The following is a 27,121-nucleotide window of genomic DNA, read 5'->3' on the forward strand; positions in this document are numbered from 1 at the left end:
CACGAGTGAACAGGTGTACAGGAACCGCAAGAGTTATCATTCGATGAATGTACAGATGGTATGTTTGGCAGACCAGTGCATCTCCCAGGTAAATGCTATGTTCCCTGGCTCTGTGCATGATGCCTACATCCTTTGGAATAGCAACATCCCTTATGTGATGGGTCAACTCCAGAGGCACCGGGTGTGGCTATTAGGGGACTCTGGTTACCCCAACCTGTCATGGCTACTGACCCCAGTGAGGAATCCCAGGACCAGGGCAGAGGAACGCTACAATGAGGCCCGTGGGCGGACTAGGAGGGTGATCAAATGCACCTTCGGCCTCCTGAAGGCCAGGTTCAGGTGCCTGCATTTGACAGGTGGATCCCTATTCTACTCACTAAAGAAGGTGTGCCAGATCATCGTGGCGACGACAGGTGCCTTTTCTGCAGGAGGATGGTCCAGATGACAGTGTTGTGGCAGCTGTGGAGCCTGTGGACAGTGATGAGGAGGAAGCAGAGGAAGAAGACATTGACAACAGGGACTCAGTTATCCAGCAATATTTCCAGTGACACACAGGTGAGAACACATTCCTGCCTACTACAAGTACTTTCACACTTCTACCTCTATCTTGTCTGTCGATTTCAACCAGTAAATGGTAACGGAGTTGTACATTTCCCTTACGGTTTCACAGGTGTGGTTTCCAACGTGTGTCATCTGCGTAGATTCGTCATGGACTTGAGATGTGTGACATAGGTATGTTGACATTACATTTGAAAACGCATTTTGTCACTGTCATTGCTAATACACATTTTCGAAATCACAGACTGACTCCAGATTGTTTTGTGCTTCAAGGGTGTTTATTGAAGTGCTGAATATTGGAGGCGGGTTGTAACATGGTGAGGGGTGATGGTGGAGGAATGTCCATGGCAGAGTTCAGTCTATTAGTCTCACAGGTGCATTGCCCATATGGGCATAGGAAGTGGAGCTGGGGCAGTTTAAATATCGACAGGGTGACAAAGTGGGACAGTGGGATGACAAACAGGGTGGTCTCATTTCTTGGCGGGGGTCTTGGCATTGTGCTCTGTTTTGTTCCTGGATCTCAGGGACCGCTTGTGGGGTGGTTCTCCGTCTGCAGGGGGTGGGGTGCTGGTGTGGTGGTCCTATGGCGGTGCCTCCTGTCCACTAGCGCCGGCGGGGGTGGTGGGCAGTTCATCGTCCAGGCTAGTGTCAGGGGCCCCTTGTAGTGCCACAGTGTCCCTCCTGTTGTTGAGTATTTCCTTCAGCACCCCTACGATGGTGCCCAGGGCGGAGCTGATGGTTCTGAGTTCCTCCCTGAACCCCAAATACTGTTCCTCCTGCATGCGCTGGGTCTCCTGAAACTTGGCCAGTACTGTTGCCATCGTCTCCTGGGAGTGGTGGTATGCTCCCATGATGGAGGAGAGGGCCTCGTGGAGAGTGGGTTCCCTAGGCCTGTCTGCCCCCTGTCGCACAGCAGCCCTCCCAGTTCTCCTGTGTTCCTGGGCCTCCGTCCCCTGGACCATGTGCCCACTACCACTGCCCCAGGTCCCTGTTGTTGGTGTGGTGGGTTATCCTGGGTTCCCTGTAGTGGTGGACACAGCTGATTGACGTGTCCTGGGGACAGAGGTATGGGCCCGCTGGATGGGTGCTGTGCTGTGCTGGTGTTACCAGAGGGTGGAAGCTCTGTGGCGGCCTGTGACTGGGTGTGGGGAACAGACTGTCCCGAGGCCCACGATGGTCCGGGCTGGTCATCTGATCCAGTTGGACAGAGCTGCTGTCATCACTGTGGGCCTCTTCTGTGGGTGGGGTGGAGATGTCTGGACCCTCCTGTCTGGTGACGTTGGGTAGGGGTCCTGCAGGGGTGTAAAAGCATGATTATTGCATCTGTGTGTGTCATGGTGTGCAATGGGTGGGTGACTGTGTACCCCAGTGCTAGCATTCCTGTGTGGGGGCTTGTGTGATGATGGTTGAGGGGGTGTTATGGGTATGTGCAGTGGGCATGCTTTAGTGATGGGTGTCCATGCTTTGTTGTGTCATGCAGGGCTTGGTGTTGGGATGTGTGGTTTGTGTTATTAGTACATTTGTGAGGAGTTGGAGTAATAGGGGAGGGGGCGAGGGTGGGGGTCTGTGATAGCATGCATGTAGGGTGGGGGATATGATAGTTAAGATTTGACTTACCAGAGTCCATTCCTCCACCGACTCCTGCGAGGCCCTCAGGACGCAGAATCGCCAAGACCTGCTCCTCCCATGTTGTTAGTTGTGGGGGAGGATGTGGGGGACCGCCACCAGTCCGCTGTACCGTGATGTTGTGTCTTGAGACCACGGAACGCACTTTCCCCCGTAGGTCGTTCCACCTCTTCCTGATGTCGTCCGGATTTCTTGGGTGCTGTCCCACTGCGTTGACCCTGTCGACTATTCTTCGCCATAGCTCCATCTTCCTTGCAATTGAGGTGTGCTGCACCTGTGCTCCAAATAGCTGGGGCTCTACCCGGACGATTTCCTCCACCACGACCTTGAGCTCCTCCGAGAACCTGGGGTGTCTTTGCCGTGCCGTGGGGTGGTGTAGGTGATGTGGTGTATGTGGTGATAAGTGTGGTGATATGTAGTGGTGTGTGGTGTTTTGGGCGTGGAAGTAGTGTGGGTGATGGTCTGGTGTGCCTGTGGATGCTTGGTAGTAGTTTGTAGTGTCTCTCTCTGGCCTTCTTTCTGTGTTTTTGTCGTAGGGGTTTGTGGGTGATGTGGGTGTGTGTTTTATATTGTATTGGGTGTGTGGGAGTAGTGTGTGTATGTGCATCAGGTGTGTGTATTTCGAATTGTCCAATGTGGTTGTGTTTTGTAAATGTGTGTGTATTTTGAGCGCGGCGGTATGTACCACCAATGGAATACTGCGGTTGAAAGACCACCGCGTGGATTCGTGGGTCGTGATAGTTTGGGCGTATTTCTGTTGGCGTGACGGTGGAGTTTTTTTTCCCGCCAGTTTATCACTGACCTTTGGTGTGGCAGACTTGTGTGGGTGTCTGGATTTTGTCGGATTTCGAGATGTGGGTCGTAATAGCTGTGGCGGAATTCCGCGGCCGTGTGTTGGCGGTCTTCTGCACGGCGGTAAGCGGCTTTTACCGCCAATGTTGTAATGACCCCCAGAGTACTTTCATTCTAGTGTGTCATATTCATTTTGCAGCACGGTATGCACTTCAGGACGGGTCCTATATGGGAAACTGTAATTTTGACATGAACGGCTTCCCATACCACTGCCTCAAAGCTTTGGTGAGAGGAAGCAACATGTTAATGTCACCTGAACAGACCAATGAGTAAAGATCACTGACCCAAAACCACTCTGTATTTAGATTGTTTTGCTGTGCCTGACTGCTACAACTGATTCAAAGGCCAGACCTAAGTAGAGATGAAATGCGCCGTCGTATTAACGATTCCACGAAAAAGACAGTGAAATGTACATCTAAATTGTTCTAGAACATATTTCTCATACACATGTTTAAATATGAAAAACTGTTTATTAACAGTATACAAAATAATAATATTTTATCTGCTGGATCAAATTACACACAGCCTTTTGGTAAAAATGACATCAGTCCAAGGACAAATATGATTTACATTCCAAAATATTTATAGGCAAAAAGCAGTATTCGTTTTTTTTAAACAATGTTAAGACTATAAGAGTTCTTAAAACACATCACTTGTTTAAGATCTACCTGTTCATTCTACGTATTTCTCAGGTTAAGAAAAGCATTTTATTAAGTGACACAAAGGGACAGTACTCAAGACAATAAAATATTTACAAGCAGTACCAATTAAGCACACACTGTACATGTGATCGGGTCACAAAACGTTAGGTTGTGATTATTCCTCTACGGGTACCCATCACTTCATCCTTTTTAGCTTTCCTTCCCTTCACATGCTCTTCACGTCTTGCCTCTCTGCAGAAAGCAAAATCACTTTGTTAGTGATGCCTTAATTAATAAGTGCCGCTCTTATAAACATTACATTTTTCAATAAATTAGGTACGTTGTAAAGCTGAAGGCCTACTGATGATCATATAGACCTAAATGTACATTCTCTTTAGTCTCATTTCCCAACTTGCCAGCAACCTTTCTACTTCTAAATAGGAATCTGACACAGTACATGTAACGCTTGCATCACCATGTGAACTGTCACACCTAGAGGTCAATGTAAAAAGGCCCTTTAGTCTCTTGGATTCGAGTGACATCACAACGACCCAGCTTCTTACCAATGGCAGTAATTGCCACCATTTAGTCCTTTTAGTAGCCTAGGTACGAACCTAAAATTATATACAATAAATGAAATGGCAAAAACTTATATTGCGGCCAAACAAAAGCAACAGTACTCTGTAAAAATGTTGTGAAAAGAGATTAAAACAGTGTCTGAAGACTGCTGCATACTATTGGACATGTTACTTACCTTCTGTAACGCCTCATCTGGTAGAGACGGTATGTAGCTACAGATTCCTTACCTCTGACTTCTTTCCAGGTGCCAGAATGGATACAGAAGATTTTTGTGAGCAGTACCATTGTGCACCAGTATGTGGCGTCAATCAGCTCCGCATCCGTTGTCCGCGCTGGAAATGGCGCTACGATTTCTATATAGGTGCCACCCAGGCACACTGACGTCAGTTTCTTTTCATAACTTTTCTCACCAGAAGCACAGAGCCATGAAGAACACCAACTACCAGTGTGTCAAAACTAAGAACTTGAAAGGGGAGTCCTTGCCCCTAGAAATCAGTTTGCAGTGTGGGGACGATGGGTGAGTCAGTAAAGAATCTGCAGCTAGATATAGTCTCTGCCAGATAAGGCCTTACCGAAGGTAAGTAACTTGCCAATCTGATAGAGACTTCTAGCTGCAGATCCTTTACCTTTGAATAGATACCCAAGCAATACCATCCCCGGAGGTTGGTCTACAAACCAATTTCAAACTAAAATCCTGCAGGAGCGAACAGGCAAAGTGCCCTTCCCCACAGACCTGACTATCCAGGCAGTAGTGATACCTATGTTCTTACCTGACGGATGTCCAGGACTGGAACTCTGCGTGCTATCGCAGTGGTTGCAACTTTAGCTTGGATCGAATGAGTGTGCAAACCATCAGGGGGTTGCTTTTTGGCCAATGTGTAGCACATTTTAAAGAAGAGCATGACTCATCTGGAGATGGTCCACTTCTGCACTGCCCAACCTTTCTTTGTACACAGATACCCTAACAAAGAGTTGGTCATTCACCCAAAAGTCTTTCATATGATCAAAGTAGAATGTCAATGCTCTTTTTGGGTCAAAAAGCATCTCAGAGCAATTGCTGCTGCACAAAACTGCTGACATTGCATGTTCCCGGTGGAGGCAAACAGATCTAAGCAAGGCTCTCCCAACTGCTTAAACAGACCTTGCGCCACCACCAGATGAAGACACAGTTCGTGATCCGCTAGGCATTTTCAGCTGAGTTTGTCCGCTCTGGCGTTGAGAACCCACCAAATGCTGAAGCACCAGGGTTATGCCATGCTGTTCCAGCCATGTCCAAAGGAATGGATCCTCTTGATGAAGGATCCATGACACGGATCTGCTTGTTACAGTACCACATGGTGTTGCTTGTGAACACCTGCACCATCTTTCCATTAATAGAGGGGAAAAAAGGCTTTAATGCTGGTCTGATTACATGGAGATCCAGCATGTGGATATGGAGTCCCGCTTCCGCTGGAGACTAAGATGCCTCTGATTTCCACCTCTCCCAGATGTCTACCCCAGCCCAGGAGTGACACGTCTTTCACTACTGTTAGATCTGGTTGGAGAGGGGTCTGCATCTGGCCCATTCGTAGTTTGTTAACCACCACTGCAAATCTTTTGCAGTTCCCTCCAAGATGCTGAACACACTGGAACTTTGGGTCCCACTGCAGAACCTGCATATGCCATCTGGCATGTGTCACCAGCAGGATGCAGGAAAGGCCATGAGGCCCAGCAGCTTCAGTCAGGTAGCAGATGAGGTGACTGACCAGACCGTTGGGCACCTGACCCATGAGGTCAGTGGGTTGTATGCCCCCGGCCGCACAGAGGCTGGGCAGCATGTGCAGCAAAGTGGCTGGATGGGAATTTGGCGCAGTTGGTAACCCCCTCTGTAGACACAAAAGGCAGACAGGATCTGGCCGTAGCATGAGAATCCTTGAAGCACTTGAGCGCAGTTTGCCTAGTCTCCCAAGAGATGGGTGCCATCAAAAGGCACGTCAAAGAATCCTGGACATCCCCCAAAACGCTAGACGTCCTCAGCCAGGTGTGGTGCCTCAGGGCCACTGCTGCAGAAACCGCTCTGCTTGGCGATTTGGTTGTGTCAAGTACGCCACAAATTGTGAACTTTGCTGCATCCCTTCCATCGGGAATAGACAGAGCAAGTGCGGTCCGGGCCTCCTCCAAATCTGTGGCAGCACTTGTGAAACCTTGTCCCACAGGGTGTGGGAATAACAGCACAAAAGGCATCTAGTGTTCATGGACCACAATGCCAGGCTGGTGGAAGTAAACTTCTTCCAAATTAATCCAGCCTCTTGAATTCCCTATCCGGTGAGCAGTAGGAAAAGTGGTGTGGGAAGTTGAGGATTGGACTACTCAGCTCTCAGGGGTAGAGTGTTGAGTGAGGAAGGTTGGGCTCCCGGGAAGAGGGCGATGGCAATAGCCAATCACCTTACTCACAGGCGCCCCTGTTCCGAGTTTGGACCAGTTACCCAAAAAGATGTCTGTGACTGCATCACTGAACGTGAGTAAGGGTTCAGATGTAGAAAGTCCCGGCTGTAGCACCTGTCAAGATATAGTCTTGACTGCAACTGAGGGTAGTTAAAGATCTAGGACCCCTGCTCACCACCGCTGTGTAGGAAGCTCCTCCTTCATTGCCACAGTAGAGGGAGAAAGCATACCAATATCTGGAGATTTATCCAATCTACTGGCTTTATCCAGATCCTCAGGCCAGACCATTTCTTCTGCGTATGCTGGTATTCTAAAGGGTCCAGCAACCCCTCCCGGAAGCCTAGCCCAAGAGATTAAGGCTCAGGATCCAATCTAGGAGTCAAAGCTTCTGTCCGAGTCGGACGACGCCCATACAGTTCTGTGGGGGAGGACGATGGGGATGGCACCGTCATGTGGACAGGCGGCGGATCCAGGACTGGATCCTTAAGGGCCCAACCATGCAGTGACTGGCATAGAACCCAATGGGGCCACTTCTGACTCTGTGGGGCCCGAAGGCACACAGAAAATGTAAAAATGTAAATTAGCACTTGTATAGCGCACTACTCACCCGTTAGGGTCTCAAGGCGCTGTACTCATACCGCTATGGAACCCCTCCTGGCTTTTCCCTGTGAGGCGCCCACTCCTGAGCACCCCCACGGTGAAGCCAGGCATCCAAGCGCTGTTGGGGCCGTTGTGGAGATTAAGCAAGCTATTGCCCAGAGTTGCAGAGTGGGACCCATGAATTAGATTAGGCACCGAGGCGAGAATTATCTGGTCAAGGGGAATTGAGCCCAAGACCTGCCGAAGCAGGACATGAACCCTGGTCTTGAGCCAGATCTCTGCTTCAGGGTCTGCTGCTCTAACCATTGAGCCACACTTCTCCACAGACAGGGTCAGACTACCCAAAAATGAGGAGCATGGCTTTATTGAACTGTGAGTTGGGCAGGGTTTGCTCCGGCTCCCGTAAAGTCAGGGAGGTAAGGAGGTGGGCCAGATTCAAAGAATAAGGCCTATAATGCAGACGCTCCCTCATCACATTGGCCAATGATTAAGGAGACGCCGAAGCCCATTTTGACTTCTTGCTCTTCTTTTTGTGACTTGACTGACCCGACTGCACCAAGGGATTGTTGTGGGACGATGACTACTTCGGACTCCACGACTGGTCCGAGGACCTTCCCCTCACCCTGCATAGAGTTGTGTCCCAGGCTGTCATCAGCTTTAGAAAACACTCCCTCAAAGCCTTTGGATGCATGGCCTGGCAATCGGAGCACGACTTTGGGTTGGGGTTGCGCTCTAGGCACCAAAGACACACAAGGTGTGGATCTGTCACGGACATCGGCCGATGACAGGCTCAGCAGGGCTTTAATCCAGTCTTTCTGGATGACATCCTCGATACTAAGAGGAAAACCTCAAAAATAGTCAAAAAACGTCGAAAAACATCAGTCAAAAAATGACTCAGGGGTAGCTGTTCTCTGCTTCAGCGCAGGTTCTGGCACGGAAAGAAAAGCACTGATGTCGGCACGCCTAGTTGGTGCCCGCATAGGCACAGCAATGTTACTTCTGGCGCAGGTAATAGAGTCGATCGACACCACCTACTGGCGCGCAGGGGTATTGCTCACAAAAAGTATTTTGTCTGACACCTGGGGATGATTCAAAGGTAAGGAATCTGCAGCTGGAAGTCTCTATCAGATGGCCCATACCATGCAATAGTGGTTGACATTTTTAAATGTAATTTCTGCTATATGGGTTTCTATCAACCACGCATTGCAATAGGAATTGATGTAAATATCTGGGTTTGTGGAGATGACCTTCAACTACTGGCAGGCATTCTGAAAAGGTATGAGGTATAGATTTCAGATGGAAAGGAAGATATGCGTCCTGCGAGAGTTGACTGTTGTGCACCTCAGCAGCTTTATGGTTTCAAGCTACTCAAATGTGACGGTAGGCATCTTATAATGCCACTGTGCGTATCCTGTCTCCCTTTCATGACCATGGAATAAATCTAGTGCAAAGATAACATCCTGAATTTCTGCTTACTGATCATATTGATGGCTCGGGTGAGATTGAAGAACTAGGGTGTTTGTTTTGAAAGCCTGTGTCACTTAGTCAGAAGTCGACGGACTAGAGGGCATGAGCATGACTTGGACTGAGTTACCATAAGTGTATCAGTATTGGTTTCACTGACAGGCAGGAATGGCTCAGAAGAAGATGGCCCTGGTTGAAGAATATTAGTGAACACATTTTCCTTTGTCTCAATAATGGCCAATTGCAATTCGAGTGTCAGCTGTCCTGCAAACGACCACTGCAGATGTAGCACTTTTTTCGTTTGGTAGCCAGATGGCAATTCTATCTCCATTTCAGAGGATGTGTCTAGCCCACTGGCATTCTGGAGGTCTAAATACAAGACTGTCATTATAAGGGGGAATTACATTGTTGATCCGTGTCATCAGGTGCCTTACACCAGGTCAGAGTTGAAGAAAGCCTTAAGGCTTTGATAGTACTGACACAGTGGCAGAGGTGTGGATTAGAGTCAGGATTCATAACAGCTTAATGTGCCTTTGCAATTTCGAAGTGGCAACTTACCCCTGAAATGGCCTGATGTTGGTTTTGGTCAAGAGACTAGTATGCAGATTCGATTGTGAGGTGGAATAGTCAGTATTGGAGTTGGTACAGAAGGAACTGGTGAAGACCCTAGTACTTGTGTAAAGGTCAGGACCAGAGTCGAAGTGGGTCTGGTAGCAGCTGCCGAGAGGGGCAACTGCTTTGGAGTCAGACCGGTTGGTTGAAGTCCAGCTGGAGAGCACTGCAGGTCAGTGGGGCCCAGAGGCACACCAGAGGGAGTCGGAATTGCACTGAAGATCTGCAGCATGACTTCTTTTAAGGCAGTCGAAAACGACCTGAGAAATTAGAGTGCTCCAAGACCAGGTACTGGGCGGGGTCAGATTTGGGTGACACCTGGGGCAATGTGATCTTTATCTGGAAGCACTCACATCTGTGTGCCGCTTAGCTTTCTTCCACTCACGTCTAGACGAACAAGTTACTTACCTTCGGTAACGCTTTTTCTGGTGGATACAGTAGCTACCTGTGGATTCCTCACCTTATGAATTCTCCCAATGCTCCAGCATTCAATGGAAATTTTTTCCTAGCTCCTCACGTCGACGAGGACGTCCCAATTGAATGGCCCCGCACGCAACTCCATCTGACATCAGAGCCATAAGTTGTCCTCTCCAACGTGCTGACGTCAGTTTCACCATTTCTTTTTTTTTTTTTTTTTTTTTACAGTGCCTTAGAGGCAAACAGGTATCTATATAAATATATATATATAAAAATCAAATATATATACAAATATACATACCATCTATAACTTTAACAGTACTCTTGGTATGACCAGACAGCCAACAGGGAGGTGGGTGGGACTGTGAGGAATCCACAGGTAGCTAGTGTATCCACCAGAAAAGGCGTTATCGAAGGTAAGTAACTTGTTCTTCTGATGGATACAACTACCTGAGGATTCCTCACTTTATGAATAGAATCCCAAAGCAGTCCCATACTCAGAGGTGGGTGCCCGACTGTTCAAACCAAGACGTCCTGCGAAACAGAACGGTCAAAATGGCCATCCCTCCTAAATTCAGAGTCATGCTTTGCGAAAGTGTGGACGGAAGCCCAAGTTGCTGCCTTACAAATATCAGCAACCAGTACACCTCTAGCCAAAGCCGAAATGGCAGACTTAGCCCTGGTGGAATGGGCTCTAATGCTGTCTGGGGAACCTTCTTTGCTAGTGAATAACAAATCTTTATGCAAAGAATGAGGCATTACAAATGGAGTGGGAGGAAACTTGTTAGTTAACCCTTTAAGGAACCTAAGGACTATAGAGGGCTTAAATAAGGAAGGCTGATCAGGAAGGCAAAGAAAAGAAGACAGCACTGATAAATAGCCTTTCAATGTCGCAACTGCACAACCCTTCTGTGCCAAGGAAAGTGCAAAAAGCAAAATATCAGATAAACGGGCCTTTAAGTGATCAATTTATCTCTCTCCACACCAAGTAACAAATTACGTCTATCTACCGGCAAAAACAATCTTGGTGGAGTGTCGCCTGCCCAATAAGATAACATCCACCACTTCTGGAGGGAGAGAAAAATAACTCAGATTACCCTGTTCAATCTCCAAGCATGTGGGTGAAGGCTCTGGAGGTAAGGGTGTAGAACCTGCCCCTGTGACTGCGAGTGGAGGTCCACCCTGTGAGGGAGACAGAAGGCACCGTGAGTTGAAGGAGGTCTGTATACCACACCCTTCTGGACCAATCCGCAGCCATTAATATGACTTAAGCCCGGTCTTGGCAAATCTTCCTCCGAACTTGAGGAATCAAGGGTATGGGATGAAACACGTAAAGCTGTTGGTGGCACCAGGACAGCTGAAATGAATCCCCCAAAGCCCCCCTGCAACGAATACTGGAGGATGCAGAACAAAGAGCAGTGTGCCTTCTAATGAGTGGCAAACAGGTCTATTTGAGGAACTCTCCACATCCGCAAGACGTGAAGAACCACGTCCTGACGGAGACGCCACTTGTGATCGGTCGAGAAGTGCCAACTGAGACTGTCCACATGTACATTGACAACTCCGGCCACATGGTTCACTACTATGCAAACCTGATGGTCCTGCGCCCAGGGCCAGAGCCGCAGAGCCTCTCTGCAGAGAAGGTACGACCCTACTCCTACCTGCCTGTTGATGTACCACATTGCTGTAGTGTTGTCTATCAAGACTTGTACTGACTGGCCAAAAATGGACAGGAGGAAGGCCTTGAGAACCAGATGTATCGCCCACAGTTCTAACAGATTGATGTGAAACATCTGTTCTACTGGAGACCAAAGGCCTTTGATCTCCAGGTCCCCCAGATGAGCACCCAACCCTGGTGTGTGTGTGTGTGTGTGTGTGTTGGTGTGTGGAGGAGGGGTGGAGGGGGGGTTTGGGGGAACATCCGTTATGACCGTGGTCACCGGAGGTGGAAGACAAAATGGCCTTCCTTGAGAGAGATTGCAGTCCATAGTCCACCATAGCAGATCCACCACAGCGTCTCTGGAGATCGTTATCAACTCTTTGAGATCCCTTTTATATTGAAACCACTGCTTGTGGAGGCACCACTCGAGAGCCCTCATGTGCCAACGTGCATGAGTGACCAACATAAATAGACGGAGCAGACGTAGGACCTTGAGGACTGGAACAACCGCTCCCTTTTGAAACATTAGAATCATCGCCTGAATGTCCTAAATCCTCTGTGGAGGAGGGTAGGCTCGATTTAATGTTGTGTCCAGTACTGCCCCTATGAACAGGAAGTGCTGAGAGGGCTTCAGGTGAGACTTGGGCACATTTAGCATAATCACCCAGGTTGAACAACAACTGGGTTGTCATCTGCAGATGGTGCAGCACGAGTTCTGGGGACCCAGCCTTGATCAGCTAATCGTCCAGTTAAGGGAATACAGATATTCCCGACCTTCTGAGGTCTGCTGCAACCACTGCCATCACCTTCGTGAAGACTCGAGGCGCGGAAGTAAGACAAAGAGGAAGGGCCGCAAACTGGTAGTGTTGAGACCCTACCATGAACCGGAGATACTTCTATGCGACTTCAGAATAGGGATATGAAAATAAGCATCCTGTAAGTTGATAGCCACCACCCAGTCTTCCTTGTTCATCACAAGAAGCACCTGCGCTAGGGTCAGCATTTTTAACTTTTCCTATTTGAGGAACCAATTCAAAATTCTCAGATCTAGGATAGGCCTTAAACGAGCATCCTTCTTGGGAATAAGGAAATACCTTGAATAACATCCCTGACCCTTTTCCTGCTCCAGAACCAACTCCACTGCACCTTTTAACAAAAGGGAATGCATCTCCTGCTGAAGCAACAGGAGATGCTCTTCCATGCAAAATGAATGACGGGGAGGGAAGGAGGGAGGAAACTCCTGAAAAGGAAGGGCCTAACCTTTTCCCACTTTGCTCAGCACCGAAGAGTCTGATATAATTAACTCCCATTCTTGGTGAAAATGTAACAGCCTTTCCCTTATGGGTACAACATGCTGGTAAATGGAGTGAGAACTAGGGCTGCTTCCCTGGTTGGATTCCCCCAGAGGATGAGGATGAGGCAGAAGGCTGCTGTGTGGCTCTTTACATTCTAACTCTCCCACTGCCCCTTATAGGACATGTAGAGAGGGTTAGCAGGCTGCTGGACATTGGACTGTTGCCTTCCACGAAAGGACGACCCACGGCCAAACCCTCTGAATCTCCGGATAGATCTGAAGGGCGCAGAAGAAGCCTGAAGACCCAAAGATTTTGCAGTGGCCCTGCTATCCTTGAATCTTTCCAGGGCTGAGTCCGCCTTAGTCCCAAACAGTCTTGCACCATCAAAAGGGAGGTCCTGAACATCAGAGGAAAAAACAGAACCTCTGAGCCAAGCATGCCTCCTAGTCGCAACAGAAGTCCCCATGGCTCTAGCAACTGAGTCTGCAGTGTCCGGAGCTGACTGAATTACCTGCTTTGCGGCCGCTTGACTGTCCTGCAACAGTTGACTAAAATGCCCCTGAACATCTTGTGGCAATTTTGGGATGGCTTCTTTTGCTGTATCCATTAAGGCATAGATATATCTCCCCAGTACACATGTAGCATTTAGACATTAAGGCCATGCTTCCTGAGGAGAAGCACTTCTTAGCTGACTGCTCCATACGCTTCGACTCCCTATCAGATGGTGTTGTAGGGATCCCGGAGCTGACCTTGCAAAAGAAGAAGCTTGCACCACCAAGCTCTCTGGTGCTGAGACAAAACTGCTGATTACCTGGAGCAACCTTGTACCTTCTGGCTACAGTCTTAGAACCTGCAGGTGTTGTAACTGGTTTCCTCCATATCTCCAATATGGGCTCTGTCGCGGCATCACTGAAAGAGAGGAAGGGCTCAGAAGAGGATGCTTATGGATGCAAAACCTCTATCAAAATATTGGTCTTTTTATTCCAATGCAGGAAATGGCAAGTCCAAACATTCTGCCACCTTCCTTCTCACCCCATGGTAAGTAGTCGCTTCTGCCGCAAGTTCACCTCCAGGGGATAAAAGCTCCCACTCAGGGGACGTATCTAACCCATTAGCAGAGTTTAAGCCCTGGAAATCACCTGAAGGCCCCAGGATTTCTCTTTCCTCTAATAGCTGCTGTTCTTGATACTCTTGCTCTTCCAAGAGTCTCAAGGCCCCCCTTCTCGACCTCAGCCTGGACTTCAAATGCAGCGTCAATAGAGTTAGCCGACATCGAAGACGCAGGCTTCGAAGAAGAAGGTAACACTGGTGGAGGAGGGGAGTGAGGCAAATCCACACTTCGCCACGATCGGGATCCATCAGGCGCTGGTATTGACTGTCGGCGCTGCTGGCGCCATCATCTGGGGTAAAGGTGGTGACAACATCAGCATCGAGCCAGTACCCTCGCAAGGAGTTGCTGGTAAAAAGGGTACAAATGGGGCCTGCTTATACAGCGCTGGCAACCCCAGTGTGAAAGCCAACTGACCCGTGGGACCAGCAGGTGCACCAGAGGGAACCATCGGAGGAGACGGAGACTGATCTCAGGGTGAACGGCATCGTGACTCATGCCGTTGGCGTCGCTTCTTATAAGACCTCTAAGATCTGTGTGATAAAGTATCCCGTGTCTTAGATCTTCAGCTACCTCTTTTCTCCTTCTTAGCTTTTGCTAGGAAAAGCTTGGCCTCTCTTTCCTTCAGAGCTTGTGGGTTCATACGCCGGCAGGATGAGCAACCTGCCTTGTTGTGATAAGAGCACAGACACCAGAGGCAATTTTTGTGCGGATCTGTCACAGACATGTGGCCTCAGCCCTCGCTACAAGGTTTAAAACTGGATTTCTTTGTTGCAGACATAGTAGCGCTACAAAACAATTCCCTCAATACAGTTCAGAAACTACGGAGAGGTAGAAAAACCGTTAGCGTCGAATGCGCAGAAAAAAGGGAACTGACATCAGCACACCAGCAAGGACTTCTTATGGCCCGATGACAGATGGAGTCATGTGCAGAGCCGTGCAATTGTGACGTCCTCGTTGACATGAAGAGATAGGAACAAATTTGCGTTTAATGCTGGCCCATTGGGAGAATCCATAAGGTGGGAAATCCACAGGTACTTCTATCCATCAGAGTTCGAACTTGCGTAACACTTCAACCGTGAAGTGGACTTCTCAGGGAGCAGACTTATGACTTGAAGAGGTTTTTGTGCTTCAACCAAAATCTTTTCTTATGTTCGGCACTGTACTGCTTCAACTCTTGCTCCCAAATTGCCTCAAGGTAACTAAGTTTCAAATTACTCTTTCAGGAGGCATTAATTGTTAAATATATGGAGGTGAATAAGGGCACATTTGTTGCACGACTAGTTGTGGCCAGAGCCCAAGCAATGCAAACATCTTGTGCAGACTCCTGACCAACATCTGCTTCCTGTAGTCTCAGCATGGTTCACAGCCTGTCGTTTTTGGTGTGGACATTATCCTTGGCACACTGCTTAAGAACGGTTTTAAGTCAGTAGATCGGCAAAGTTGGGAGCAGAGCTCTGCATCCAGGTCAAGTACGTTTGCAGAAAAAAAAAACAACGTGGACGTCGGTGCGCATGAGTGGCGCTTTTATATGTGGCTTCACTCTAACTTTCAGAGTGGTACAGTCATTGCAAAACTGCACAACAAAGCCTACCAGCGCGAGGGATCACAGTTACAAAAATATCTAGAGTCGTGTGGCACCTCAGGATAGTCTTATGGTGAGAAATCTGTGGTCTGGAAAAAAACCAAAAAACACACAGAGTCAACCACAGAGATGAGACTACTGTAATACCATTTGGAAAACTGATAATTTCTGAATGGCTTTAAGTGCAGCAGTGGTGTTCATATCAAAGTTATAATTGCGGCAGGAAATGTTACTTGTAATTCTAGCTAGGCATCATATGTATCCTCACTGAAGTCATAAACATATGACGTTCTCCGGAATGTCACCTGCCAATGTCTTTTTTTTTTTTTTTTTTTTTTTTTTTTAAAGTAATCCTTCTTCCCCAGAAGAAAGGACGCTCCATTCCTTAGATGTTATAAGAGTTCTTACATTTTATTTGGGCAGAACTAAAGTTATTCATAAAAAAGAAAATTTGACAATTATGGACCTCTAAGAATTGGTATGGATTCCTCTAAACGAATTAAAGCTAGATGGATAGTTTCCAGTATTACTGTGTTATTAATTAGTGAGAAAGACGTTTGGTAGTAAACCTAGAGATCATTCTAGGGTTAGTAACGCAGCAGCTGTTGCCTGGATAAAAAACGTTATAAGAACAGAAATAAGTAGAGCAGCTACATGGAAATATGTTCATACTTTTTCCAAGCATTATTGTTTGGACGAGGATTTAAGAACGGACACTTTATTAGGTCAGGCAAAATTAAAGAATCTTCTTTACTAGTAAGAGTCTGACTTTCCATTCCTCTTGTTAAAATAACTCTGTACATGTTTTTTGCTTATAGCTTTGTATAGACTTCTGCAGGTTAGGCATATGCTTGCTACTCTATTCTAGTTCTGACTATCTGTGAGGAGTCTCCCGTGCAGAAGGAAATGTTGATCCTAATTTGCGCTTCTCAAGATTGTCACAACTATTATCTTTCTTATTTACTGCAAATCTCGTATTGCCATTCGAAAAGAACTGAGGGAAACTGCGAGAGCAGTGCACTCCGGGAAGGAAAGCTGGTGGATCTTCAAAGCAACAGAGTTGTTGTCTTTGCAGCTTCTGCACTCTTCACCCGAAAGGCACATTTTCCTTTATTTTTATCTCACTGTATATAGGTAAGAGGTTTTTTCAGGATAGAGCGCAACATTGTCTTCAATCAGGTGTTGCAATGTGGTTCTGTGCAATTGAACAATGTAATTTTAGGATCCGAAATATTCAGTAAAAACATGCTAGTCTTGGCAATAATGAAGGTATCACGAAGTCTATGAACCTTGAGTTGCTTACCTCCATTAAGGGTTTGCCTTTGAGTATTTAGAGAGAAGGTGTTTTGGGGGAAGGGTGAGGTTTTTTTTTTTGGGGCGGGGGGGGGGGGGGGGGGGGGGGGGGGGAGAGGAGTTTCCAGCAAACAGATGTGAATATTCTTCTTTTATGACTATCAGTGAGCATCCTAGGATGCAGAAAATCATGTTAACAGGCACATCATAATTAACAGTAGTAATGAAGACCTTAGTGGCTCGCCTTGGTTATTTAAAAAAAAAAAGAAACAGAAACAAGAAAGGTGGACTGGCTGATATGAGCAAAGCCTAGTTTACAAATAAAAAACACTTGTTCAGGCTTAGCCCAAACACCGCAGATTTACAAGGACTGGAGCTTAAATCCGTTATTGCAACTGCTTAAGCTGCAAATCTAGTGTGTGATCAACACCTATCTCAGTTATGGCCTTTGTAATATTTGAATTGTTTATTTGCTAAGGGTCAGCGTCTCTTTGTCATCTGCTTAGAGCCACAACTCTCAGGCTCTGTACTCCTGCTTGGGTCTGGTTTCTACCTGGATGAACATCAACTTATTAAATTTAATGATAACGATAAGACTGTGGTAATGGTCTTAGGCAGTTATACCCTGCTATGGGGTCCACAGCACTGGGCTGAGACCCTAGGTGCTTCTCTTGAACCGGTTCCCAAAGTAAAAAACCTAGGCTTTTGGCTGGTTAAGAATCTGTCGATTAAACCTCAGGTGGCTAAAATAGCTTCCACCTGTTTTTGCGGTCCTGAAATGGCCGAAAAAATCTATTTGGATGATCCATTTTTTAGCCCAAAGGATGGTCATTTTGGCCCTGATTTTATTAAGATTGGACTGCGGAAGCATCCTTTATTTAGGGCAGACAAAGTTTCTACTAGACACCTACAAGTAGTCCAGAACTCTGCCGCCAGGCTTCTATACAGACTTCTAAAAACAATTCTGTGTTGTGGAACAAACAAATACAGTTTAAAACAATATGTTATATGCAGAAGGCTAGGTCAGGAATAGGTCAGCAGTACCTACAAGATCTTGTGGTACCCACTTGCTCGCTGCGGTAAAGCAATTGAGCCCTGTGTACAGTACCCAGAATTAAATTGCTTTGCATGGGTGGCCGTTCTTTTTCATTCCTCGGCCCTAAACTGTAAAACACCTTACCCGAGTCTTTGAGAAGCTGCTCTTCTCCTGAAAGATGCAAGAACCGGAAGACCTGGATGTTCGAATTATGTTTGTGCTGCCTGCCCTACCTACAGTCTAAGTGCCGGGAAACCCTATTTGGGATTTCTATAATAATAACAACAATGGTAGAATAGACTTCAACAAGGGTCGGTTTATATTAGAGTTATTTCACAGTAAAGAAAACTTTGTACTGACCTGGTTTGAAGGCGTGGCTGCTTATAATCCTTTTTAAGTGAGCTGAGGTCACGGTTCATGGATTTAGTCGCAGATCTTGAGTTGTCATTGCAGTCACCCCATGGTTTCAATTTCCCTGCAAAGAAATATTTGTTATTAGTCAAAAATTCATCTTTATTCCACACTATAATCCAAGGAGTTTTTGGTCTTCTCTCAAAGTGATTTAACTTTTCTTAGCACCCTTTGTGGAATGTTGTGACTGGCACAGTTAGTCAGAATGCTTGTATTAACCAGCACTGTGTGCTTGCTTTCAGTCCAGGTTCAGTGACAAGGGCATGAAGTAGTCAAATACTGGACATGTTAATTTGTCTGTGTTACATGAAATTAAGGAGTGAGAGCTAACAGAAATATTGTCTACATGCTGTCCAGCGCTTAATACCCTGAGCAGAAGGCAACAGCACATAAGTAGGCATTTCAGTTTTAGTTTCAAATATGCTGCCTTGAGTTCTGATTGATAATATTTTCTGATGCATGTGTACACTGGATTTGTGAATTCATTTAAGAAAGTGTTTTGTGTGTCACGAGGGTTTCATTTTTTTGAACTGCATAGAACCATTTGTGCAAGGACACACCGGGTAGACTTTTAATGGGAAGAGCCACTGATGAGCCAGTGATAAGGTGACTGGAGGACATGTTAGACTTGTAGAGAACCCTGATGAAACCCTATCCTGTTCAAATGTATCGAAATCTGCTACTCGGTACTTAATGGGGGCCCTCTGATAGGTCACTATTTTTTTTATTATTGATAAAAAACACTAAGGCTGTGAAGGGGCTTCTTCAAGAACATCACAATGTTCTGGCTTGTGTTACTTATTGCACAACCAGTCACAAAGTCCTCATTCCTCTAGACAGCCAACTTATATTTAAAGTCTTCTCTGACAAGAGTCTCATATTGGAGAGAAGAAACTGCATCAGGGTTTCTAAGGTTAACTTGTGCCGTGAGGGACAACATTTTCTAATGATCTAAGGCCTCCAGTACATGCATTCTACATGTCAGGACAAATGTACTACAAGGACTAACCAGAACCCAGGTTACTCAAGTTAGTATGGAAAAGTTACATATTTGCAGTACTAGTACTTCACCATGGGAGTCTTCATTGAATTAGTATATAATCAAGGGTTCCACTTCTGCACAGATTTCAGATGATTTGATTAAATACATTTGTTTACTAATGGCACATTTTACTCATTTTCTTAAATTTACACAATTAAGCCTTTAAAATGCTAAGTTAGGGATTGTAACCCCTGAAGAACATGCTTTAGTTTTAACCAGGAAGGGTATTTTAGAATACAGATAACTAGTAATTAAGAATGGTAGAATAGACTTCCACAAAGGTCTGTTTATATATGCAAGTTATTTCACAGTAAGGAAAGCTTTCTACTGACCTGGTTTGAAGATGTGGCTGCATATAATCCTTTTAAAGTGAGCCGAGGCCATGGTTCTTTGGATTACGTAGGACACTATCCATCTAGCTATAGATTTTTTTTTACATAGTGTAAGGAAATGCCTCTTTATGTATGATCACCCCCAAGATTTTCAACTCAAAGTGCAATGAGTCCTGCTAACCAGACCTCAGTGCCAGCGCCCTGGCCATAAAGGTAGATGTTGAATTGGCTATACCCAATTGGAAATAACTAACTTACCTGTAAGCCCGTAGTAAATGGTATTGTGGTATCCAAGGCAAGTAAGTTGGAAGAGTACCCCAGGGCTTGCAGCACTGATTTAACACCCTGAAGGTTCCCAAAGTAAAGCAAGTCTCCCAGTCTGCCACTGCAGAAAGGTAGAGCAGTTGTGCACTGCTAGCCTGACTTTACCATTGAAAGCAATGGAGAAATGGTGAAGCTACCACTTCCCCTGGACATGTGTTTAAGTCACCCCTCTGGCAGACCTGCTAAGCCCTCAAGTCAAGGTGCAACATATGACACAGACAATACATTTTCATTACCTATCCTGACAGTACAGCATGTGGAATGACTGTTTTATTGTGGAAAGGCCTGGTTGCCCAATTGGCGAATACAGAGTTACACACTAAACCCCTCATCTTGGCTATTTCCAGAACGGTGCAACCAAAGTGGGCACTCTAAGGTCTCAAAGAACTCATTACATGAGTCCTGACTTGTATCTCAAGTTGAAATTAATATAGCTTGTTGCGGTGTGCAGTTTTAGCAAAGCTTCCACTTTGTTGCCTTTAAGACTCCTCTGCCTTGCAGGGCACACATGGAGCCTGCTCTAAGAGAGAACCTTCTGCCCTCCTGGAGAGACGAGCTAACAAATCTCATGAAGGAGAGCAATTATAGACTACTGGCCAGGAAGGTGTCATTACCTTCCTGCAAGAATTCACTTAGGTGGTAGCCCAAAGGTCAGGTTCCAAAAGTGAAGCTGCCTATGAAGCACAGGTGTGGGACAACAGGTGGGAGGGCTTCCCCCATTGTGGTAGGTAGACTGGCACGTGGAGCAGAAAGAGGAAACCAGCGGCCAAACCGGTATCCCTGGGGCATATAGCCTTGAGGTAGCAACACCCCGGGGGTGGGTAGGGAGGTCTGTGCACCATAAAAGGGGTCTCTTCATCTTGAGAGTGGGCAGAATGGTGCATCCTGGGATAGCCAGATGTAACTCTCCACAGGAAGTGGTCACTAGGTGGGAGGGGACCTGGTAGCTCAGGGACTGTGCCTGCTGTGTTGTGCTCAAATAGAAGTAGTCTCTAGAGCCCAGTCAAGCCAGGAAAACTCCTGGGACCAGCTGACTTGCCTCCAGGTCACAAGACAGGGAAACAAAAGTGAAGAAGTCTGCAGGGGCAAAAGCTGTTAGCCGAAAGTCTTCGAGCCACATCCACGGCCACAATGTAGCACCGAGGACCAAGACCTAGCACACAGAGTTGCAGAGTTTGCTGAACCCAGGAGTGCTGTCGGAGAGTTGGTGGGACCCTACAAAAGTGAGTTATCGACTGAGGAAGGATTGGCCCATGACAGTGACAACGAGCGACTGACAGTCCAATGGCAGCTGGACGTCAGCCAGACTGGAGAGGACTTTGTGAAATGTCTGCCCCTTCTCTGTCTTTGTGGGCCAAAGAATCCCTGCAGGAAGACCCCTGTCGACCGTGTGCATCAACAGCATCCTTCGAGCATCTTCAGCATCCTTCATCCCTTGCATCAGGATCACTTCATACGAATCCAATATGATGCGGATAATGTGCCTAAAAGGGTTGAAGGACTGCTCTTCCTGAGAAAATAACTGTTTATCGGGACCTTGCTGGTATCCCGAAATAGCTCCCTACTGGAGTTGGTCACCTCAGGGACTTCTTACCAACTGCACTGACACTTACCTAAGTTCTTTTTGCAAAAGTTTCTAAGTGTCCAATTCCCTGACTTTGCCAAGGCTTGTTCACGTTTGAGTGAAATTGCACTGATTTATTATTGCTTTGAAAATCTACATTTCCGGAAGCCTCCTGTAGATTTTTTTTCATTCTGGTGTCAAAATTCTTATAAAAATACAACCTATTTTTATAAATTGGTGTTGGATTTGAATGTTGTGTTGGTTTCTTCAATTGTTTTGGTGCTGTTTAAATCCTTAGTACTGGTTCCTCTGTGTAAGCCTTGCTTCTTAGTGCTATAGCTTCCCAGGATTGAGCTGGGGGTTTGACAGATACAACTCAAATGTCCTAAGGGGTTAGTAGGATAAGTTACTTACCTGTAAATCCTAGTTCTCTTCCAGGGGTATCCTCATCAAAGTCATAAACATTGAATATTCCCGCCCTTGTGCGGGGACCCCGGAGCATGTATAAAATACACACATATAAAGTATGAAATATGCACGAAAATAAAATATATATAGCATTTTTAGTAGACATATCTTTCATACTAAACTCATATATACTTGTGTAAAACAGCAATGCAGACTATAATCATAAACAGGCTAAAATGCTTTATTTCTATGAAGTTTTTTTTTTTTTTTCCATTATAAAATTACACTAGAGAATAAATATCTACCCAAGCCCCCAAAACCGGGCTTAGGGAAATAAGCAGTAGTAATCACTAGAGAAAAAAGAGAAAAAACTACATTGAAAAACAATGGAGTATTCTTAGCCAATAGGCTGCATGTAGGTTAACACAGGAGAACCATAAAAACTTTGGCACTGTGCCTTTAAGACCCTGAGCACCTCCAGTATCCCACTATGCCTCAGGGGTGAAGGAAAGGTGACAGTTGGTTCACAGTTAGGTCAGTACTTTTTTACGGTGACAATCTGTGTAACTGATTCGAAAGACAGTCTGTCCTGCACTTCTAGGAGACGTGCGTCCGGGGAGGAGGGTGGGTTGTTTATGACTTTGATGAGGATACCCCTGGAAGAGAACTAGGATTTACAGGTAAGTAACTTATCCTTCTCTTCCAGGGGATCCTCATCAATAGTCATAAACATTGAATAGATTAGCAAGCCCATCCCTAAACTCTGCGGACTGTCTAATAGAAGTGCAGCAATAGATACGTATTATGCAAATAAATTTCTCAGAGAGGCCTGCCCCACTTGGGCATCTGCTCTTGCATCTGAGTCTAAACAGTAATGTCTAGTAAATGTATGTACAGACTTCCATGTAGCAGCCTTACAAATCTCAGATATTGGAACATTAAGGAGGGCAGCAGTAGCCGCTTTTCCCCTTGTGGAATGCGCTTTAGGCCTAGCTAGTAATGGTTTATTAGCCAGCTGGTAAGTATTAACAATACAAGAAACTATCCATCTTGATATCGTTCGTTTAGATGCTGCCTCTCCTGTCCTCAAATGACCATAATTTACAAACAAGTGGTTGGAATGTCTAATCGATTTTGTTTCATCCAAATAAAATTTCAGCACTCTTTTCAAGTCTAAGGAGTGCAATGCTTTCTCCGCCGGAGTCTCCGGATTGGGAAAGAAAGTCGGTAAAGATATAGTCTGATTGATGTGGAATTCTGACACCCCCTTCGGAAGGAAAGATGGGTGAGTTCGCAGAACCACTCTATTGTCGTGAAAAACGGTGTACGGTTCTTTGGAAGACAAAGCCTGAATTTCACTGACCCTCCTCGCTGAAGTAATGGCCACCAAAAATGCCGTCTTCCACGTAAGGTGTTGTAAGGAGGCCTTGTGTATAGGCTCGAAAGGAGGGCCCATAAGTTTTGACAATACTATGTTCAGTTCCCATGGAGGAGAGGGTCTCCGAATGGGCGGAAAAACTTTTTTCAAACCTTCTAAGAAATTCTTGACTACTGGTTTCGTAAAGAAGGATTCCTGAGAAGGTGACTTACGATAGGCTGTAATGGCAGACAAATGTACCTTAATAGATGATACCTGCATACCGGACTTTGCCAGATGAAGTAAATAAGACAGTATGACATCCTCCTGAGCCTGTATGGGATTCTGATCTTGTTGACAGCACCATATGTAGAACCTCTTCCACTTAAAAGCGTAAGAACGCCGCGTGGAAGGTCGTTTGGACTCTTTCAAGATGTTCATGCACTCCTGCGAGAGCCCTAGGTGTCCATACTGCAGGAATTCAGGAGCCATGCTGTCAAGCTCAGAGAGGGTAGGTTGGGATGTAGAATCCTGCCCTCCATCCTGCTCAGAAGATCCAGTCTGCACAGCAGCCTCCTGTGAGGTTTTTCCGATAGGTTGAGGAGATCTGTGTACCAGAATTGACGGGGCCATTGTGGCGCTATGAGAATCATTCTGGTTCTGGATTTGTAAAGTTTGTTGATCACTGCTGGTATGAGGGGAATCGGTGGAAAGGCGTAGAGAAATATCCCTGACCAGTCGATCAACAGGGCATTCCCTCGAGATCCCGGACGGTAGAACCTGGATGCGAAGTCTGGGCATTTCTTGTTTACTTCGTCTGCGAAGAGATCCAATTGAGGTCGACCCCATTGAGCGAAGATGTCTTCGACGACTTCGCCGTGTAGGAACCAATCGTGTGCATCCTCTAGGTGTCTGCTCAGGAAATCTGCTTCCACGTTTTGTTGACCTGGCAGGTGAACCGCTGTAAGTGACATTCCTCTGGCAAGGAGCCAATGCCATATCGTTTGGGACTCTCGAGATAGGGGTAGGGATCTCGTTCCCCCCTGTCTGTTCAAATAATACATTGTGGTTGTATTGTCCGCTTGTATTAGGAGAGATTTCCCCGGAATCAATGGAGTGAAAGACTTGAGAGCCAGATGGACCGCTCTGAGTTCCAGCAGATTGATGTGGTACTTCTTTTCCTTGTCGGACCACAGACCCTGAGCATGAAGGGGACCCAGATGAGCCCCCCATCCCTGAAGAGACGCATCTGTTACCAGAGTGTCGGATGGAACTACCTGGTGAAACGGAGCACCTACTGACAGGTGAGGTCTGTGCATCCACCATTGCAATGACTGAAGTGCCGCTGTCGGTAGCCGCACTCTGTCCTCCCAGCGACCTGTCCTTTGGCTCCAGTTGCTCTCCAATGCCTCTTGGAGGGGCCTCATGTGCAGCCTGGCATTTGGGACAATGAAAATGCATGATGCCATGGAGCCCAGCAGCGATGTCACCTGATGGGCCGTAGGTGCGTCGGCTTTTAACAGGTCTTGACACTTCCTGTCTATTGATAATAGTCGTTCCTCCGAAGGATACACTCTTTGGAGCTCTGTGTTTAGTATAGCTCCCAGGTAGTGAAGGTTCTGTGTTGGAATCAAGGTTGACTTTTGGTAGTTGACTTGAAGACCTAGAGACTCGAAAACCCTGAGCACAATGTCCCGATGGCTTCTCGCCTGATCCGGAGAGGAAGCCTTCAGTAACCAGTCGTCTAGGTATGGGTAGATGAAGATCTTTTGTTTTCGAAGATGTGCCGCTACCACTGCCACACATTTCGAGAAGACGCGGGGCAGATTTCAGGCCGAATGGTAGAACTCTTAACTGATAGTGCTGCGAAGCTATTTGGAAGCGCAAGAATTTCCGATGCTTGGGAGCTATTGGGATGTGAAAATATGCATCCTGCAGGTCGATGGAGCACATCCAGTCTCCCTGATGTAGTTGAGGGAAAATCTGGTGAAGAGCTAGCATCCTGAACTTCTGTTTTCTTATGTACTTGTTCAACAGCTGTAAGTCCAGAATTGGTCTGAAAACGCCCTCTCGGCCCTTTTTCGCCACCAGAAAATAACAGGAGTAAACCCCCTTTCCTCTGTGCGCAGGTGGAACCTTTTCTATTGCTTTCTTTTGTAAGAGGGTGAGAGCCTCTTTGCACAGCAGGCTGAGATGAGATGGATTGCATTTGGCTGGTGGCAAGTGTGGTGGAGGCTGTCTGAAAAGAAGAGAGTAGCCATTTTCGACAATGTTGAGCACCCATTTGTCTTTTGTGATAGAGTGCCACTCGTGAAGATAACTTGTGATACTTCCCCCCACCGGAGTGGTGTACAGTGTCGAGGGAAGCAAGATCTCATTGTTTGGCCGGCGCAAATCGGTGTGGACTGCTGAGGTCTACTTGACCCTCGCTCCCTTGTGGTCTTACGAGCCTGAAAAAGAGGGCGTCCCTGCCGTTGTTGTGGCCTTTGGGACCAGTGAGGGGTTTGAACCCTCTGCTGGAAAGGGCGCCTGTCATAAGGCCTATACCTCCGCCTGAAATCTTTCTTCCTTTCCAGGTCTACTGCCCTCATGGTGTCCACCTCGGTCTTCATGCGGGCCATTTCTTCATCTGCATGGGTACCGAACAGCGAGTTCCCGCTGATTGGGAGATTTAGGATGCGCTGTTGTGCTTCCTGCTTTAAACCAGTCAGTCTCAGCCAGGAAGACCTTCTTGCACAGATTCCATGTGCAGCTAAGTCCGCCCCATCTGCCGCCGCGCTGATGACCTGGTTGGATACCAGGCATCCCTCTTGCAGGATCTCTTGAAAATCCTGTCTGTCTTCTCTGGGCAATTTTTCTGTGAATCTGTTGAGGGAGTCCCACAGAGAACGGTCATACCTGCCCAGGAGTGCAGAAGCGCTGGAGACTTTCATTACAGATACCGCCGTACCGCACATCTTTCTCCCCAGAGAGTCTAGATGCCTGCTCTCTTTATCCTGGGGGACTGTGGAGGATGATGCCACTGAGTGGGTTTTTCGGGCTGCGGCCAATATTACAGAGTCCGGTGGCGGATCCTTTCTTAGGAATAAAGGGTCCGGTTCGGGAGCCTTATATTTTTTCAGAATCCTAGCCGGGGCAGATTTGAGTGTGGCTAGGGCCAGAAAAGTGTCCATGGTTGGCTGCAACAAACCAGGCACTAGCGGCAGTAGCTTTTTCGACACTGATCTATGCTGCAGAGTCTCAAAGATGACGGACGAGGAGGTAGATGGCTCTGGAACCTCTATATTTAATTTCTGCGCTCCCCTTAACAGCACCTCGTTAAAAGTGGTAATGTCATCCACCAGTGAGACCCTAGCAGGTGGAGAATCTGTTAGGGTGGGGGAGTAACGTCCGACAGATGATCCTGACGACGACCAAGAGGGTGATCTTCTGTGTCGTGATCGTGACCTGGATCGCCGTTGGGAACGAGACCTGCTGCGAGACGCTGTAACAGAGCGCCCAGGCCTCGCGGTCGGTTGGCGAGGAGCAGAACGAGCCCGTCCTGCCCGCGCTGTCGGTGATGGTGTTCTCGGGAGAGGCAGTAGGAGAGTACATTCGAGAGTACTGTGAATCCGGGGAGGCCGCTGGTCTATTAAGGCTCTCCAACCATCTTGGTGATAAGTTGATGGGTGAAACATGCCCCGATGATGCCGCTCTCGAACGAGATGAATCGCTCCGTATGGAGCCCACTGGAGATGGTGTGGCCTTATCTGCTTGAGGACAATGCTCTACTCCCTGCGAGACAGGTAAAACCTGTGTCGACGTCGACTGCTGTGCCGACGTCGAAGGGCACACCGGTTGTTCCAGTCTCGACGTTGAATGCCTCGACGTTGAATGCTTCGACATAGAGTGTCTTGACGTCGAGCGGCGATCTCTGGACCTTGACCTACTCGC

The 27,121-nt window shown here is 46.9% G+C and overlaps 1 protein-coding gene across 1 annotated transcript in view; it reads right to left on the reverse strand.

Annotated features, from left to right (window-relative positions):
• Positions 1 to 3,486: 3,486 nt before the first annotated feature.
• Positions 3,487 to 27,121, reverse strand: part of NUSAP1 (nucleolar and spindle associated protein 1) — a 255,458-nt gene continuing 231,823 nt past the window's right edge. Inside the window, exons 14-15 of the mRNA XM_069208796.1 lie at positions 18,111 to 18,225; positions 3,487 to 3,929 (exon numbers count right to left, since the gene is read on the reverse strand). Of these exons, the coding sequence (XP_069064897.1) occupies positions 3,842 to 3,929; positions 18,111 to 18,225 (203 nt within the window). The 3' untranslated portion in view covers positions 3,487 to 3,841. The remainder of the gene's footprint in view (positions 3,930 to 18,110; positions 18,226 to 27,121) is intronic.

The sequence above is a fragment of the Pleurodeles waltl genome, chromosome 9 (genome assembly GCF_031143425.1).
Source record: "Pleurodeles waltl isolate 20211129_DDA chromosome 9, aPleWal1.hap1.20221129, whole genome shotgun sequence".
Classification (NCBI taxonomy): Eukaryota; Metazoa; Chordata; class Amphibia; order Caudata; family Salamandridae; genus Pleurodeles; species Pleurodeles waltl.